At 45.2% G+C, this 11835-nt stretch overlaps 2 protein-coding genes across 2 annotated transcripts; both read left to right on the top strand.

Annotated features, from left to right (window-relative positions):
* Nucleotides 1-319: 319 nt before the first annotated feature.
* Nucleotides 320-4200, top strand: LOC123441200 (pectin acetylesterase 5-like). The gene is made up of 11 exons (XM_045117701.1): nt 320-1015; nt 1103-1232; nt 1516-1595; nt 1690-1779; nt 2295-2419; nt 2652-2712; nt 2838-2888; nt 2995-3072; nt 3168-3273; nt 3375-3520; nt 3906-4200. Exons 1-11 carry the CDS (start codon nt 668-670, stop codon nt 4029-4031), a joined length of 1341 nt encoding a protein of 446 aa, XP_044973636.1. The 5' UTR covers nt 320-667; the 3' UTR covers nt 4032-4200.
* A 5900-nt stretch (nt 4201-10100) lies between these two features.
* Nucleotides 10101-10681, top strand: LOC123441199 (glycine-rich protein 5-like). The gene has a single exon (XM_045117700.1). The coding sequence runs from the start codon at nt 10191-10193 to the stop codon at nt 10557-10559; it is 369 nt and encodes a 122-aa protein (XP_044973635.1). The 5' UTR covers nt 10101-10190; the 3' UTR covers nt 10560-10681.
* Nucleotides 10682-11835: the final 1154 nt, after the last annotated feature.

Genomic DNA, 11835 nt, shown 5'->3' with positions numbered 1-11835 from the left:
CCTAAATATAAGTCTTTGTAGAGATTTCACTAGTGAACTACATACGAATGTATATAGACATACTTTAGAGTGTACATTTAATCATTTTGCTCCGTATGTAGACATCTAGTAAAATCGTTTAAAAGACTTATATTTAGGAACGGAGGGAGTAGGCGTTAACCCTGTGTCAATCCGGAGAAGCGGTTTACGGAGTAGAGAAATCAGCCGCCGGTTGATTATACACAATTTAGTACGTAATTTTTAATAATTTATCTGCATATTAATTTCCAGATAAAACATAATTACACACCTTAAAATGGAGTAAACTCCAATGCTCGCTGTCACTTCACTTGGCAACTCTCTCTTGCGGGCGGGCCACACCTGGCTGGAATGGCGACTCGTGGTCGTGGACTGGTGCACACCCACCGCCACCGCCACCGCCGGAAACATCCAAAGTCGACACGGCGGCGGCCGATCCCCGCCATTGCTCGCGCTCCTCGCCCCACCACGGCTTCGTTCCACCACGGCTAGGTACTACTCCACTATAGTAAGACTCGGGCATGTGCTGTCGTCCTTGCTTCGTCTGATAAAGAAATGCCACCGGCAAGTCGTCGCCGATGCAGCCGCGGCCAGATCCACATCCACCTACCACGGCTCGCTGCCGCCCGTCGCCACCGGTCTTCCCCTCATGCATCCCCTCTCCTCCTCCGCCTCGGCCTCGGCCTCCGCCGCGCCGGCGACGCACCGCCTGCGCCTCTGCTGGCGCCGCCTCGGCCGCCGCGGCGCCGCCGGGGCCTTCGCCTTCGCCTTCGCGCTCCTCGCCGCAGCATTCTTCCTCACCCCATCCCGCGACGCCTCCGCCCGGTCCACCACATCCTACCCGTCCTACGGCCACCGGCTCCCCACGCTCGTCGACCTCACCCTCGTCGCCGGCGCCAGGGAGAAGGGCGCCGTGTGCCTGGACGGGACCCCGCCTGGGTACCACTGGCTCCCGGGGTTCGGGGACGGGTCCGACAAGTGGCTCCTCCACTTGGAGGTGACGGCCAGCGTCTCTGCCCGCTATTTGTTCGATGTTATGCGTCAACAGAGATGACTGAAGCTTTGTTTTGGTGCTGGGCTGCAGGGTGGAAGCTGGTGCAGGAACCTGACATGGTGCGCTCAGCGCAAGCAGACAAATCTAGGTTCCTCTGACCACATGGAAAGGCGGGCTGAGTTCGTCGGCATCTTGAGCGACGACGAACTGCAGAATCCAGGTACTGTCTAGTGTCAAAGCCACGGCTCCTGAATACACAGCAGTCTTATTTTTGATTGATTTATGACCACTGTAAAGGATTGTCAATGATATACTCCATGTAACTTTCGGACCTTTTTTCGACTGGACCGGGGATTGCACGTATGTAATATCGTGTTGTCTTAGTTGGATTCAAGGAACCTTTTCTTGCGTGGGAGCCATCTTTCTGATACGCTCTGTGTGGTGGTATCATAGAGGCACTACACTTTGACATCCACTGAGAATTATTTCGTTTGAATCTGCAGACTTTTACAATTGGAATAAAGTGAAGGTAAGGTATTGTGATGGTGCATCATTTTCTGGGAATGTCGAAGAGGAATTTCAGGTTGGCAGAATCTTTTGTAAATTACTTCTCAGTTCCTACTTCATACAGGTCAATTGCGCAGCAGATATCCTGACCACTACTCTGATCTATGTAGGATGGCACCCAATTCTTTTTCAGAGGTCAACGTATCTGGGATGCAGTTATGAGTGAACTTTTATCGAAGGGTCTATCACATGCTAAAGAGGTAGCCTTACTACAAAATAGAAGCACGGCTTGAATCTGAACTGTACATGAGTCATAAAATTTCTTGTTGGTGTCGTCATGGTAACGGACCAGTTGTACTGGTACACCTATAACTTTATATTATGGAGATACTGCAATATCACTTCAGTATGAGATTTGATCTTCGCTCGGTGTCATCTAGTCATTTGTTTATAACTTTATATTACTTATTTGCTGCCATGCCTCTTAGAAACAATGCAGTGCGTAATATTCTTTTGCTCTTTATCCTCAGTCCAAGAAAAAACCATAGGTTGGGCCTGGAGATTTATGTCATCAATGATGGCATGGCAGCCTCAGTGGTTTTTCGGTGTAATGTTTGATTTTTTATTGTCAAACTGGGACCAATTGAAGATTACTTGCTTTTATGGTTTTATCTTCAGACCATCTGATCTCGTTTGTCATGTTGTCTCTCTATTGCTATTACTCATTACACTTTTGTTGTGATACTTTATTCCTGATCATTTCCTAAAATTCTAGGCTTTTCTTACGGGCTGCTCGGCTGGTGGTCTATCCACTTACATTCACTGTGATGACTTCCGTGCACTTGTACCAAAGGCGTCTACTGTTAAGTGTCTTGCCGATGGTGGTTTCTTTCTTGACGTGTATGTTCTTGATTTGGTTTTAATGTCCATTAACAGATAGTTAACATATGCACAGCCTAAGTTATTACTCCCTCTGTCCCATAATGTAAGATGTTTTTGCAAGCTAAAACAGCTCGCAAAAATTTCTTACATTATGAGACGGAGAGAGTAGTTCTTTTGAGAAATTGCCTATAAGCAAATAACAAATACTGCTGGCTCTGTTTGACTGGTCATTCCCTTCGGTTCATTACAGGGAAGACATTTCGGGGAGAAGATATATGCGTGGATTCTATAATGACGTTGCTCGTCTACAGGTCTCTCTCTCTCTCCCTCTCTCTAGTGCAGACAGTAGTGCTGTTCCCCCTCCAGCTGACCATTTTTTGCATTAACTCTTACACATATGTGAAAGATTCATGTGTTCTCTGAATATTTGTTGCAGGATCTGCGGAAAAAGTTTCCTCATTGCAGTTCAGATATGGAGCCAGGACAGGTTAGCATTTAATTTGTTTCGTGTCACGGTTATCGTATTAGTATCATTTGTGTAGCCTGTATTATCAAGCAGCATGCTAAGTACTGCTCCATTCTGTGCCTGCCAGTGCATTTTTCCACGGGAAGTCGCAAAAGGCATCCGCACCCCAATGTTCATTCTCAATCCAGCATATGATGTTTGGCAGGTGCAGTTATCGTCTGTATCTGTTGTATAACTTTTCAATGTTGTGTAACAGCCTGAATATGAACATGATACATTTGCCGCTGTTCTGTTTTCCAGGTTGAACACGTCTTGTCTCCAGATGGGTCTGACCCTGAAAATTTGTGGCAAAATTGCAGATTAGATATTACTAAGTGTGATTCCAAACAGCTCAAAACTCTCCAAGGTAACAATGGAAGAGATTTTTGATATGTGCTCCTGCCTTCTTCTCGATAACTTGTGTCGCACGTCTGCATGTCACTGGCTTAACAAGTATAAACTTAGCAGGTTTCAGGAAAGAGTTGCTTGATGCTATAAGTGAATTCAAGAAGAAAAAGGAGTGGGGCATGTTCATTAACTCCTGCTATATACACTGTCAATCAATGAACTCCTTGACTTGGCACTCTCCATCTGCCCCTAGAATTAACAACAAGGTAGGCTCCACCTCTCATTTGTACAGGGACTGTGTAAAGGATGCCATAGTTTGCATTCATAAGTATATGGGTCGTCTTGTAGTATCTAGCATAATCTTGAGCGTCTAAATTTTTTTGTCTCAGAAATTAGCATTTTTTTCTTTTCTAAAGGAGTCTTAGAAACTAATGATTTGGTTTATTGTAGTAACGTTAGTGTGAGCTACACGAGTATCCTAGCATGCTAAACATATACAGTATTTCATAGAAGGAAAATTAATTGAAGTGCAAGTACTGCATTTGTACCAATATTCCGAGAATAAGCAGTATCCATCCTTTAGAACCCTGGCAGTTCAGTTATGTGATCACTGGCATATACTAACTCAATTTCAATCATGTTGAACAACAGACAATCGCTGAATCGGTGGGAGAATGGTTCTTTGACCGGAGAGAAGTGAAGAAAATCGACTGTGAATACCCCTGCAACCCGACATGCCACAACGCAGTCCTCGACCAACCTTACAAGGAAGAATGATAGACTTTTTTCGCCAAGCATTTTGGTGATTTTCAGCACAATTTGCGCTACGTGTGCTCAGAAATGCCAATAGTTACGTTTTTGTGTTTTGAGGGAACACCGAGCTCAGATTTGATTCAAACATGTACTCGAGAAGTGTTGAAATATAAAACTGTAGATTTAAGAGAGAGAGAATTGATAACTGATGATATGATACCAGTATGTATGCATGCATGTCCTTGAGGAGAAGCATGAGCTTGTCAGCTCACTGCCCATGCATTATTTTCATGCAACCGTAAAAGCCGGCTAGAGACTAATCGGATACGTGTAGCAAACAGATTTACATACTTCAACATACCATGGGATTCATGGAAGATATATTTTCATAAAGTTCTACATGAATAACAAATCAGAAGAGTAGGTGCTTGTTTGATATGATTATAGTGGATTGAGGAGGATTTTGACTCTTAAGTCCCTTTCAGACCCTCCAAATCTCATGCAAGCGAGCAAGCTCTAAGCGCATGAGGTTCTTAGAAGGAAAATGCTCCAACTTCTGCACTGAAACACACATTTAGCATCCTTTTAACTGCATCAGCAGCTCTCCATAAAAGATGCCGATACTCAATATGGTTGATTTTGCACGAAAGACAAAGTTGAAAGACAAATCACATAATTGATTCTGCACCGAAGAGAAAAATGAAAGAATGCAACATATGCATGACACAAGTTTTGGGAAGCCGTAACCAAATGGAAGACATAGATGTATAAACTTAGGTTGATTACAGTACCGGTGACTTGGAGTAACTTGGATAGACGGTTCAACAAAAAACACATATGTGCAACGCATAACTTGGTTCTCTCGTACTATAGATAGATAGATGCAGGACATTGACTGAAACGAATCAATTGCTGTGAGTCATGAAGAAGGATTAAATGGTTGTTCATGTCCGAGCTTAATCCACCACTTGTCGCCTTCGAGTCCAGTAAGGCCCTAGACCTTGTCCTTCTCCTCAGCAGCGATGAGATCTGGTGTGTTCTTGAGGTAGAGCTCGGGGACGTCGATGTAGGCCTAGAAAAAACATCACGTAACGGATTAAGAAAGAATCACATAAGAAAATGAGTTCCCACTCTCACCACAAAAAGAGTCCTCGTTACCCTTGTCTATAAAGATTGCCATGTACAACTATTTTTTTCTAAGTAATAACGCCCACACGTATGGTACGAAGCAACATGGTCCACACGCATCCGTAATCATTCATCTTGCCACATAAAACATATGACATCAGCATAATCTTTTTGATTTTTTAAACTTAAAAATGTTTTATCTCTTAAATAAAAAATCTAATTAATAACCATTCCACCATTAAATCCGTCTCGACGAGATCTTCAAAACTAGATCCCATATTGATATGTGTCGAAAACTTTTTTTTGGGGCCAAAAGTTGACATTATGTTTAAATTGAAGTTGCCATAGTCTTTACAATAAATTTGCCACGACATGTTTCATCTAATTTTTGCTTCTAGATTTGAAGCTATCATTATTTCAACTAATTTTCACGGTAATTTTAATAATTGACCACGGCAATTTTTAGTAATTAACCATGGCAAATTTAATTTATAGATCATGCCAATTTTTAGTAATTCATCATGGCAAATTGAGTTTATAGATCATAACAATTTTAGTATTTTCACCATGAAAATTCTACTTTCTTGAACATCGAATGTATTTTTTGTATGAACCATGACAAATTTTAGTGCATTTATCATGGTAAATTTAAGTAATTCTTCATGTCAATTTCAATTTATGGTTAATGTCAAATTTGAGCCATTGACCTGCATTTTTAAAGTAATTGACGACATATTTATTTTTTTACTTATGAACCATGTCTAAATTATTTCATGGATTATAACAAATTTTGTCATGGCAAGTTTAGTTTCTTAACTCCTTTTATAACATATCAAAATTACTTTAAACATAAAATAAAAAGTAGTTAAAATATATCATGACAACTTAAGTTTAATCATGATGGCAATTTATGTGCAATAGACATGGCAACTTTTCATCCTAAAAAAAGTCGTCGAAACATATCGATATGAGAGCTAGTTTCGAAGAACTCGTCACGACGGATTTAATAATGAAAACGGTTTTCAATAGAATTTTTAATTAAGAGATAGAACATTTTAAAAAGTGAAAAGACAAAAGAACCTGCTGACATCATCAATTTCGTCACTTGTTCGTGCATGCGGTGACATGAACCAATCTGTAGTCATGGGGCGTATGATCGGGTGTTGCTCCCACCACACGTGTGATGGTTATTGCTTCCTTTTTTTCATGCCCAAGCTACAAAACAAATCTTATATCAATGAATCCTTCGGTTAGCTCCAAGGAGACATCACCTACAGCTTCAACTTCTGCTTGGACACCATTTGCGACTTCAGTACTTTTTCTTTTTAGCACATGGTCCTCGTCGAACTGAACCCGTGTAAAGAGTTTGCAACATGAACAGTTGCACCTGAGTCAATCCACCAAGCAGATTTTGAAAACTTTACATACAGAGATTCATTTACTAAGAAAACAATACAGTTACCTCTCTTTGCCATGAAGACCTTTAGCTAGGTAGCACAATCCTTCTTGTAGTGCCCTTTTTGTCTTGCAGTACATACAAGTGTCTTTGTCTACTGTTATTGGCTTTGGCTGATAATGAGCGGGAGCCTTGCCTTGAAGTTTGCCCTCTGTCTTTGAGGAAGAACCTTTGTTAGGTGGGAAAACCTTTTTCTTTTCCTTCACATAGTTAAGGGAGCCACCATGTGAAGCCTTGATCCTCTCCTCTTCTTGTGAGCACATTGCGATGACCTTTTCTATATCCCATGTCTCGGGTTGCATGTTGTAGTTTACTACAAAAGTGTCAAATTCTTTAGGCAGCGAAGCCATGACCAGGTGGACGAGGAGAGCTGGTTTGATCTCCAGATCCGCATCCATGGGCTTAAGCTTGGCTGTTGTGTTGCTCATCCTAAGGATGTGCTCCCTTATGCCATGGTCACCTCCATTGTAGCTCTCTGTCACCATTTGTTTGATCAACTGGGTGGCATAGGTCTTAGAAGAGCCAGTAAACTGACTCTTTATCTTGTTGAGCATCTCCTTCGTAGTAGGGCACTCTGCTACCAAGCCCACGATGGTGGTCTCAATGATGTTCTTAATAAACGTCAAACATTTCTTGTTGGCATTTATCCATAACCTGTTACGTATGGAGTAGGACGTCTCCTCTTTGCCACAATCCCATTACTTTTTCTCCCAGCTCTCATCATCCTCGTCAGCATCTCTGACTGGTTCTGAGGGTGCAACTGGCTGTGGTTCCTCCAGAACCCAGTCCACCTCAGCAATGCACAAAGCCATGTCAACCTTCTTCCTCCACTCAGAGTAATTATCCCCTCTGAGTGTAGGAACGTCCTTTAGACAACTCATTAGGTGAAAACCTCCTGAAATCATCATATAAGCGAAGTCAGTACGACAATTATATGCATTAAATAACGTTGGTTAAAATAATCATACAATTGCCTATGCAAATTAATCTACATTACCGTTGGGCAAATGATAGAAATAAATGCATCCTTTTGCAATATGTAACATGATCATGTTACTAAACAAGGTTGGTCAGAATAATAGCATGACGATATTTCATATTTCATTTAGCAGCGAAAAACATGAAATAAAATTTCATATGCCTTTTAACTTTACAGAAAATAATTCTGTCATTTAATATAAAACACGTGATCTTTATTAATGCTTTTATAAAGATCACGAACGTTCTTTTTCTGAAAAACTATTTTATTTTCAGAAATCCTTTTATTTTTCTTTTTTGAAAAATAATATTACAATTCTGTGTAAATTGACAGAAACTTTCAACATTTTCTTTATCTTTTTCTAATCATGTTTTCGTAGGAAAAATTCCTAAAAAAAAACTTTGAATCTGCCTTAATAGACAGAAACTAAAAAATCCTTCAAAATGAATAAATGGCCGACTGGGCCGGCCTGTGGCCTCGGCCCGCCACCAGGCGCCTTGACGCGTCCCACCGGCCTGAGGCCCACTACCCCCAGCGGCCGAACGATCCTAGCGGCCAGGCACTGGCGCCCCTCCTGGCATCCTGGGCCGGCCTAGCGCTGGCGGCGCTCACTTGCGGCCCGAAGGCCCGCCTTGGCCTAGGATTTGAGCGTCGGCCGTCGGATGGAATCCGACGGTGAGGCGTTAGGATCGGCGCATCAAAACCAGGCAGTAGCCGCTCCCAGCCGAAACCCTAAATCATTTGCACTCCCAGTGCGCTGCTCTCTCTCTCTCGTTTCTTCTCATCTCGGCGCCGGCTCCTTCTCTCCCGAGCAGCCCGTGGCCAGGAATGGAACCGGCCGCCGGCGGTGAGGTCTTGTTGCCTCCTGTCGAGCGTGCGAAGGTCCTCCCTCCCGCGAGTTGCCCTGGAGGTGAGGAGTCCGCGCCGGTCGCTTCATGGCCTTAGGCCTCTTCTTTCGGTCGAGCAACACCCGCGGTGGCCTTCTCTCCCTCGCGCGGCGGCTGTTTCTGCCCCGCCGAGGAGCCCCGTGGTGGCGCTCGCCCTTTCCTCTACAGCCCGCGACCCCTCCTCGTGCGGCGGCTCTTATGCCCCGCCGAAGGGTGCTGGGGTGGCCGCCGACCATGTTGGCCGAAGGCCCCACGCCGCGCGCGCCGGCTGTCCTCTCCCCGGAGCTGTGACCCGCCTCTCGCCGGCTGCGCACACGCCTTGCGATGGGTGCGCCGCCGTCGAGCGGTCGGTTGCGGTTCCACTTTTCCTCCTTTTTCTTTTACCTTACACCACCAGAACCGAGAACCATGGCTCTGGTTGCGTGACTCTACGGCGCCGCCTCCGTCCCCTTTGCCGGCTGCGCGAGCACCTCTAGGGTGAACGCTCCGCCGTCAAACGGCTCGGTGTTGGTGCCCTTTGCCCCGGGAGGCCTTGCTTTGTCTTTTGCCTTGTCTCGGCTTGTTTCTCTCCCCCTTTTTTGCCTTTTCCAGATCCGATCCGTTTTTCTTTCTTTATTTTCTTGTTGGATCTTGGTCCGTCCTTTGCCTCGGAGGAGGTAGGTTCTTCTTCCCCACACCTCGGCTTGCCGATATGTGTGGGGATCGAGAGGAACAGGCGCGGCCTTGCGGCGGTGCTTCTTTGCTTCTTTTCCGACGTGGCCCTAGGCCATCTTTGGTACCTTGCCCATCTAGGGTTCATGTTGGGGTGGGGAAAAAGGAACTTGCTTTTCGATTTCATTCAACCGAATAAATCCGTTGCCTAGTGGCTCATGATACCATTGATAGAACATGGGGATCTTCTAGGCATAAATAGATCCGGTAGAACCCATGGCTTTACCTTGTCCTGAGCCGGATGAGCTTCCACCGGTCTCCATCGGTGTGGTAGCGACGGTGGTGATGGAGAAGAAGGGTTAGGCGTAGGTGGAGCTTCCCGTGAGCACCGCGCTTAACCTAGATCGGATAGGTATGTCGGTAGGGGTGTGGCGGCGGCGAATCTCGTATTTTGTGCCCCGGCACCCCCACCGTCCTTTATATAGCGCGGGTCACAGGGGTCCACCAACCATAATGGGTTGGGCGCCCCCGATCAAGGCGCATAGATCAAGGCCCGGTGGGCCGTTGGACCCACGTGGTGAGAGACCAATCTAACACATTCAAATTCAGACATAATTTATGTTGGATCCTAGCTGTCTCTCTCACTCACCGGCTCGAACAGAGGAAGAAGAAAGGGAGGAAGGAGACTGACACATGGCATGGTGGAGGTTTTTCAAGCGCAGGAACGCCCGCCGCAACAATCGTCAAGCACGAACTCGAGTACATAGATAAAAGGGGATAGTAATGGCTACACCCAGCTTTCGGTGGGTGCCCAAAAGCCATTCTCCCAGCTAAATCGTGTCAGCACCAGACCCTACGTTCGAACGCAGTAACTTCTCATCCACCTTTTGATGGATGGACCTACTTCTTCATGTCGAAGTTATTGGGCCATGCATGGCAACATCTACCAGCCTGCCGGCTGCCACCTTCCCTTTAACTACTGTCACGCGCTCGTACCTGTCCATCTCGTCGTCCTCCTCCCTTTAAACTTCCCACTGCGTTACTGGACTCAGCCACCTCTCCTAGGCCAACCAGAACCAGCCATGAGCAAGTGGTGGTGCGTCGCCTCCCTCCTGCTGTGCCTCGCCGTGGCGGTGGCGGCGGGCAGGGGCATGCCTGGCCGCAACGACTGCGACACCGTTGCCGTTGCTGCCGGTGGCAACAACCAAGACGGTGAGGTTTTCGGACCTTTCGGTGAAACCAAGACCGCATATGCTGGGAGCACTGGTGGCGACGGCGGCCTCTTCGGCGGTGCCGTCAACGGTGGCCCGCTCGGCGGGGGCATCGCCGGCTTTAGCCCGCACGGCGGGTTTGGGGCCGGCGCCGGGCCGTTCGGTGGGTTCGGCGGCGGCTTCGGCGCTGGTGGTGGAGGCGGCGGAGGGGGAGGCGGTGGCGGCGGCGTCATACCTTGAGGTGGCCGGGACACGAGCGCGTACGTGCACGTGCACGCAGTAGTAGGTTTGTGCCACCTTACATGCATGCATCTGTAATCTGTCTGTGTAATAAGAAGTCTACGTTCGTTATGGTTCGTACCTGTCGAGATGGTGTGAGATGGTGTCCTGTTGCATGAAGTTGAGACGTGTGCAGTGTTTGTATTGATGCTAATTAACTAGGTTCCAAAGTCCGAACTAAATAGTGTCATTTTCCCTTGACCGTCATTCGTACTTGAGCTTTGATTTTTTTTAAAAAGGAAGATGCACCCTCTTATTAAACAACATGAAACCAGTCTGCATCAAGTACAAAGTGGTCTTAAAAAAGAAAAAAAGAGATACAAGACGTCTATCGTGCCACAACCGATGATAACAATAGGCCTAGATGATTATCCACCTATCCTATTAATATGTCGCCATCCAAATCGGTTGAAGATACCCTGAGCTACCATCTCCCAACGGACACACCCAGTAACCAAAGGCTCCCTCGCTTTCACAGGAGTGAGTAATGACCACGTGCGGATCAAGGCAGTAGCCCTGAAGATGACCTGCAAAAAGTGAACATATCTTTGTCTGTTAAATACTAGATCATTTCTACAGTTCCATGCAGCCCATAAAAGTGCACATGTTCCAACCCAAATAAGTTTAGCGTAATCAACATTAACCCCCTGCAGCCACGTCCCAAATAACATGTTAATGCTAGTAGGAGGAGAAATGTTAAAAACAATATGTATCGAGCGCCATAAAAGTTTAGCCATAGAACAATTTAAAAAAAGGTGCTTAATATTTTCTTTATTCTGACAGAAGCTGCATCTTTGATTTCCTTTCCAATTCCGCTTGGCCAAGTTATCGTTAGTTAAAACAACTCCTTTGTGAACAAATCACATGAAGATTTTTATCTTTAGGAGAACTTTGACCTTTCATATATGCATAGATTTTGGAATAGGTGAAGAATCTATGAGGTGCACATACATAGATTTTACAGAAAATATACCATTAGTGGTCAGTGATACGTCTCCAACATATCTATAATTTTTTATGGTTCCATGCTATTATCTTGTCAGCTTTGGATGTTTTATATGCATGAATATGCTATTTTATATCATTTTTGGGACTAACCTATTAACTCAGTGCCAAGTGCCAGTTTCTTTTTTTTTTCCGTGTTTTTGACCTTTTTTAAAAAAGAATATTAAACGGAGTCCAAACGGAATAAAACCTGCGGGGTGATTTTTTCCATAACAGAAGATACGCACGGGAC

The sequence above is a fragment of the Hordeum vulgare genome, chromosome 3H (genome assembly GCF_904849725.1).
Source record: "Hordeum vulgare subsp. vulgare chromosome 3H, MorexV3_pseudomolecules_assembly, whole genome shotgun sequence".
NCBI classification, from domain to species: Eukaryota; Viridiplantae; Streptophyta; class Magnoliopsida; order Poales; family Poaceae; genus Hordeum; species Hordeum vulgare.
Note: the sequence above shows the minus strand (reverse complement) of the source record. Positions and strands in the feature narration are given on the sequence as shown.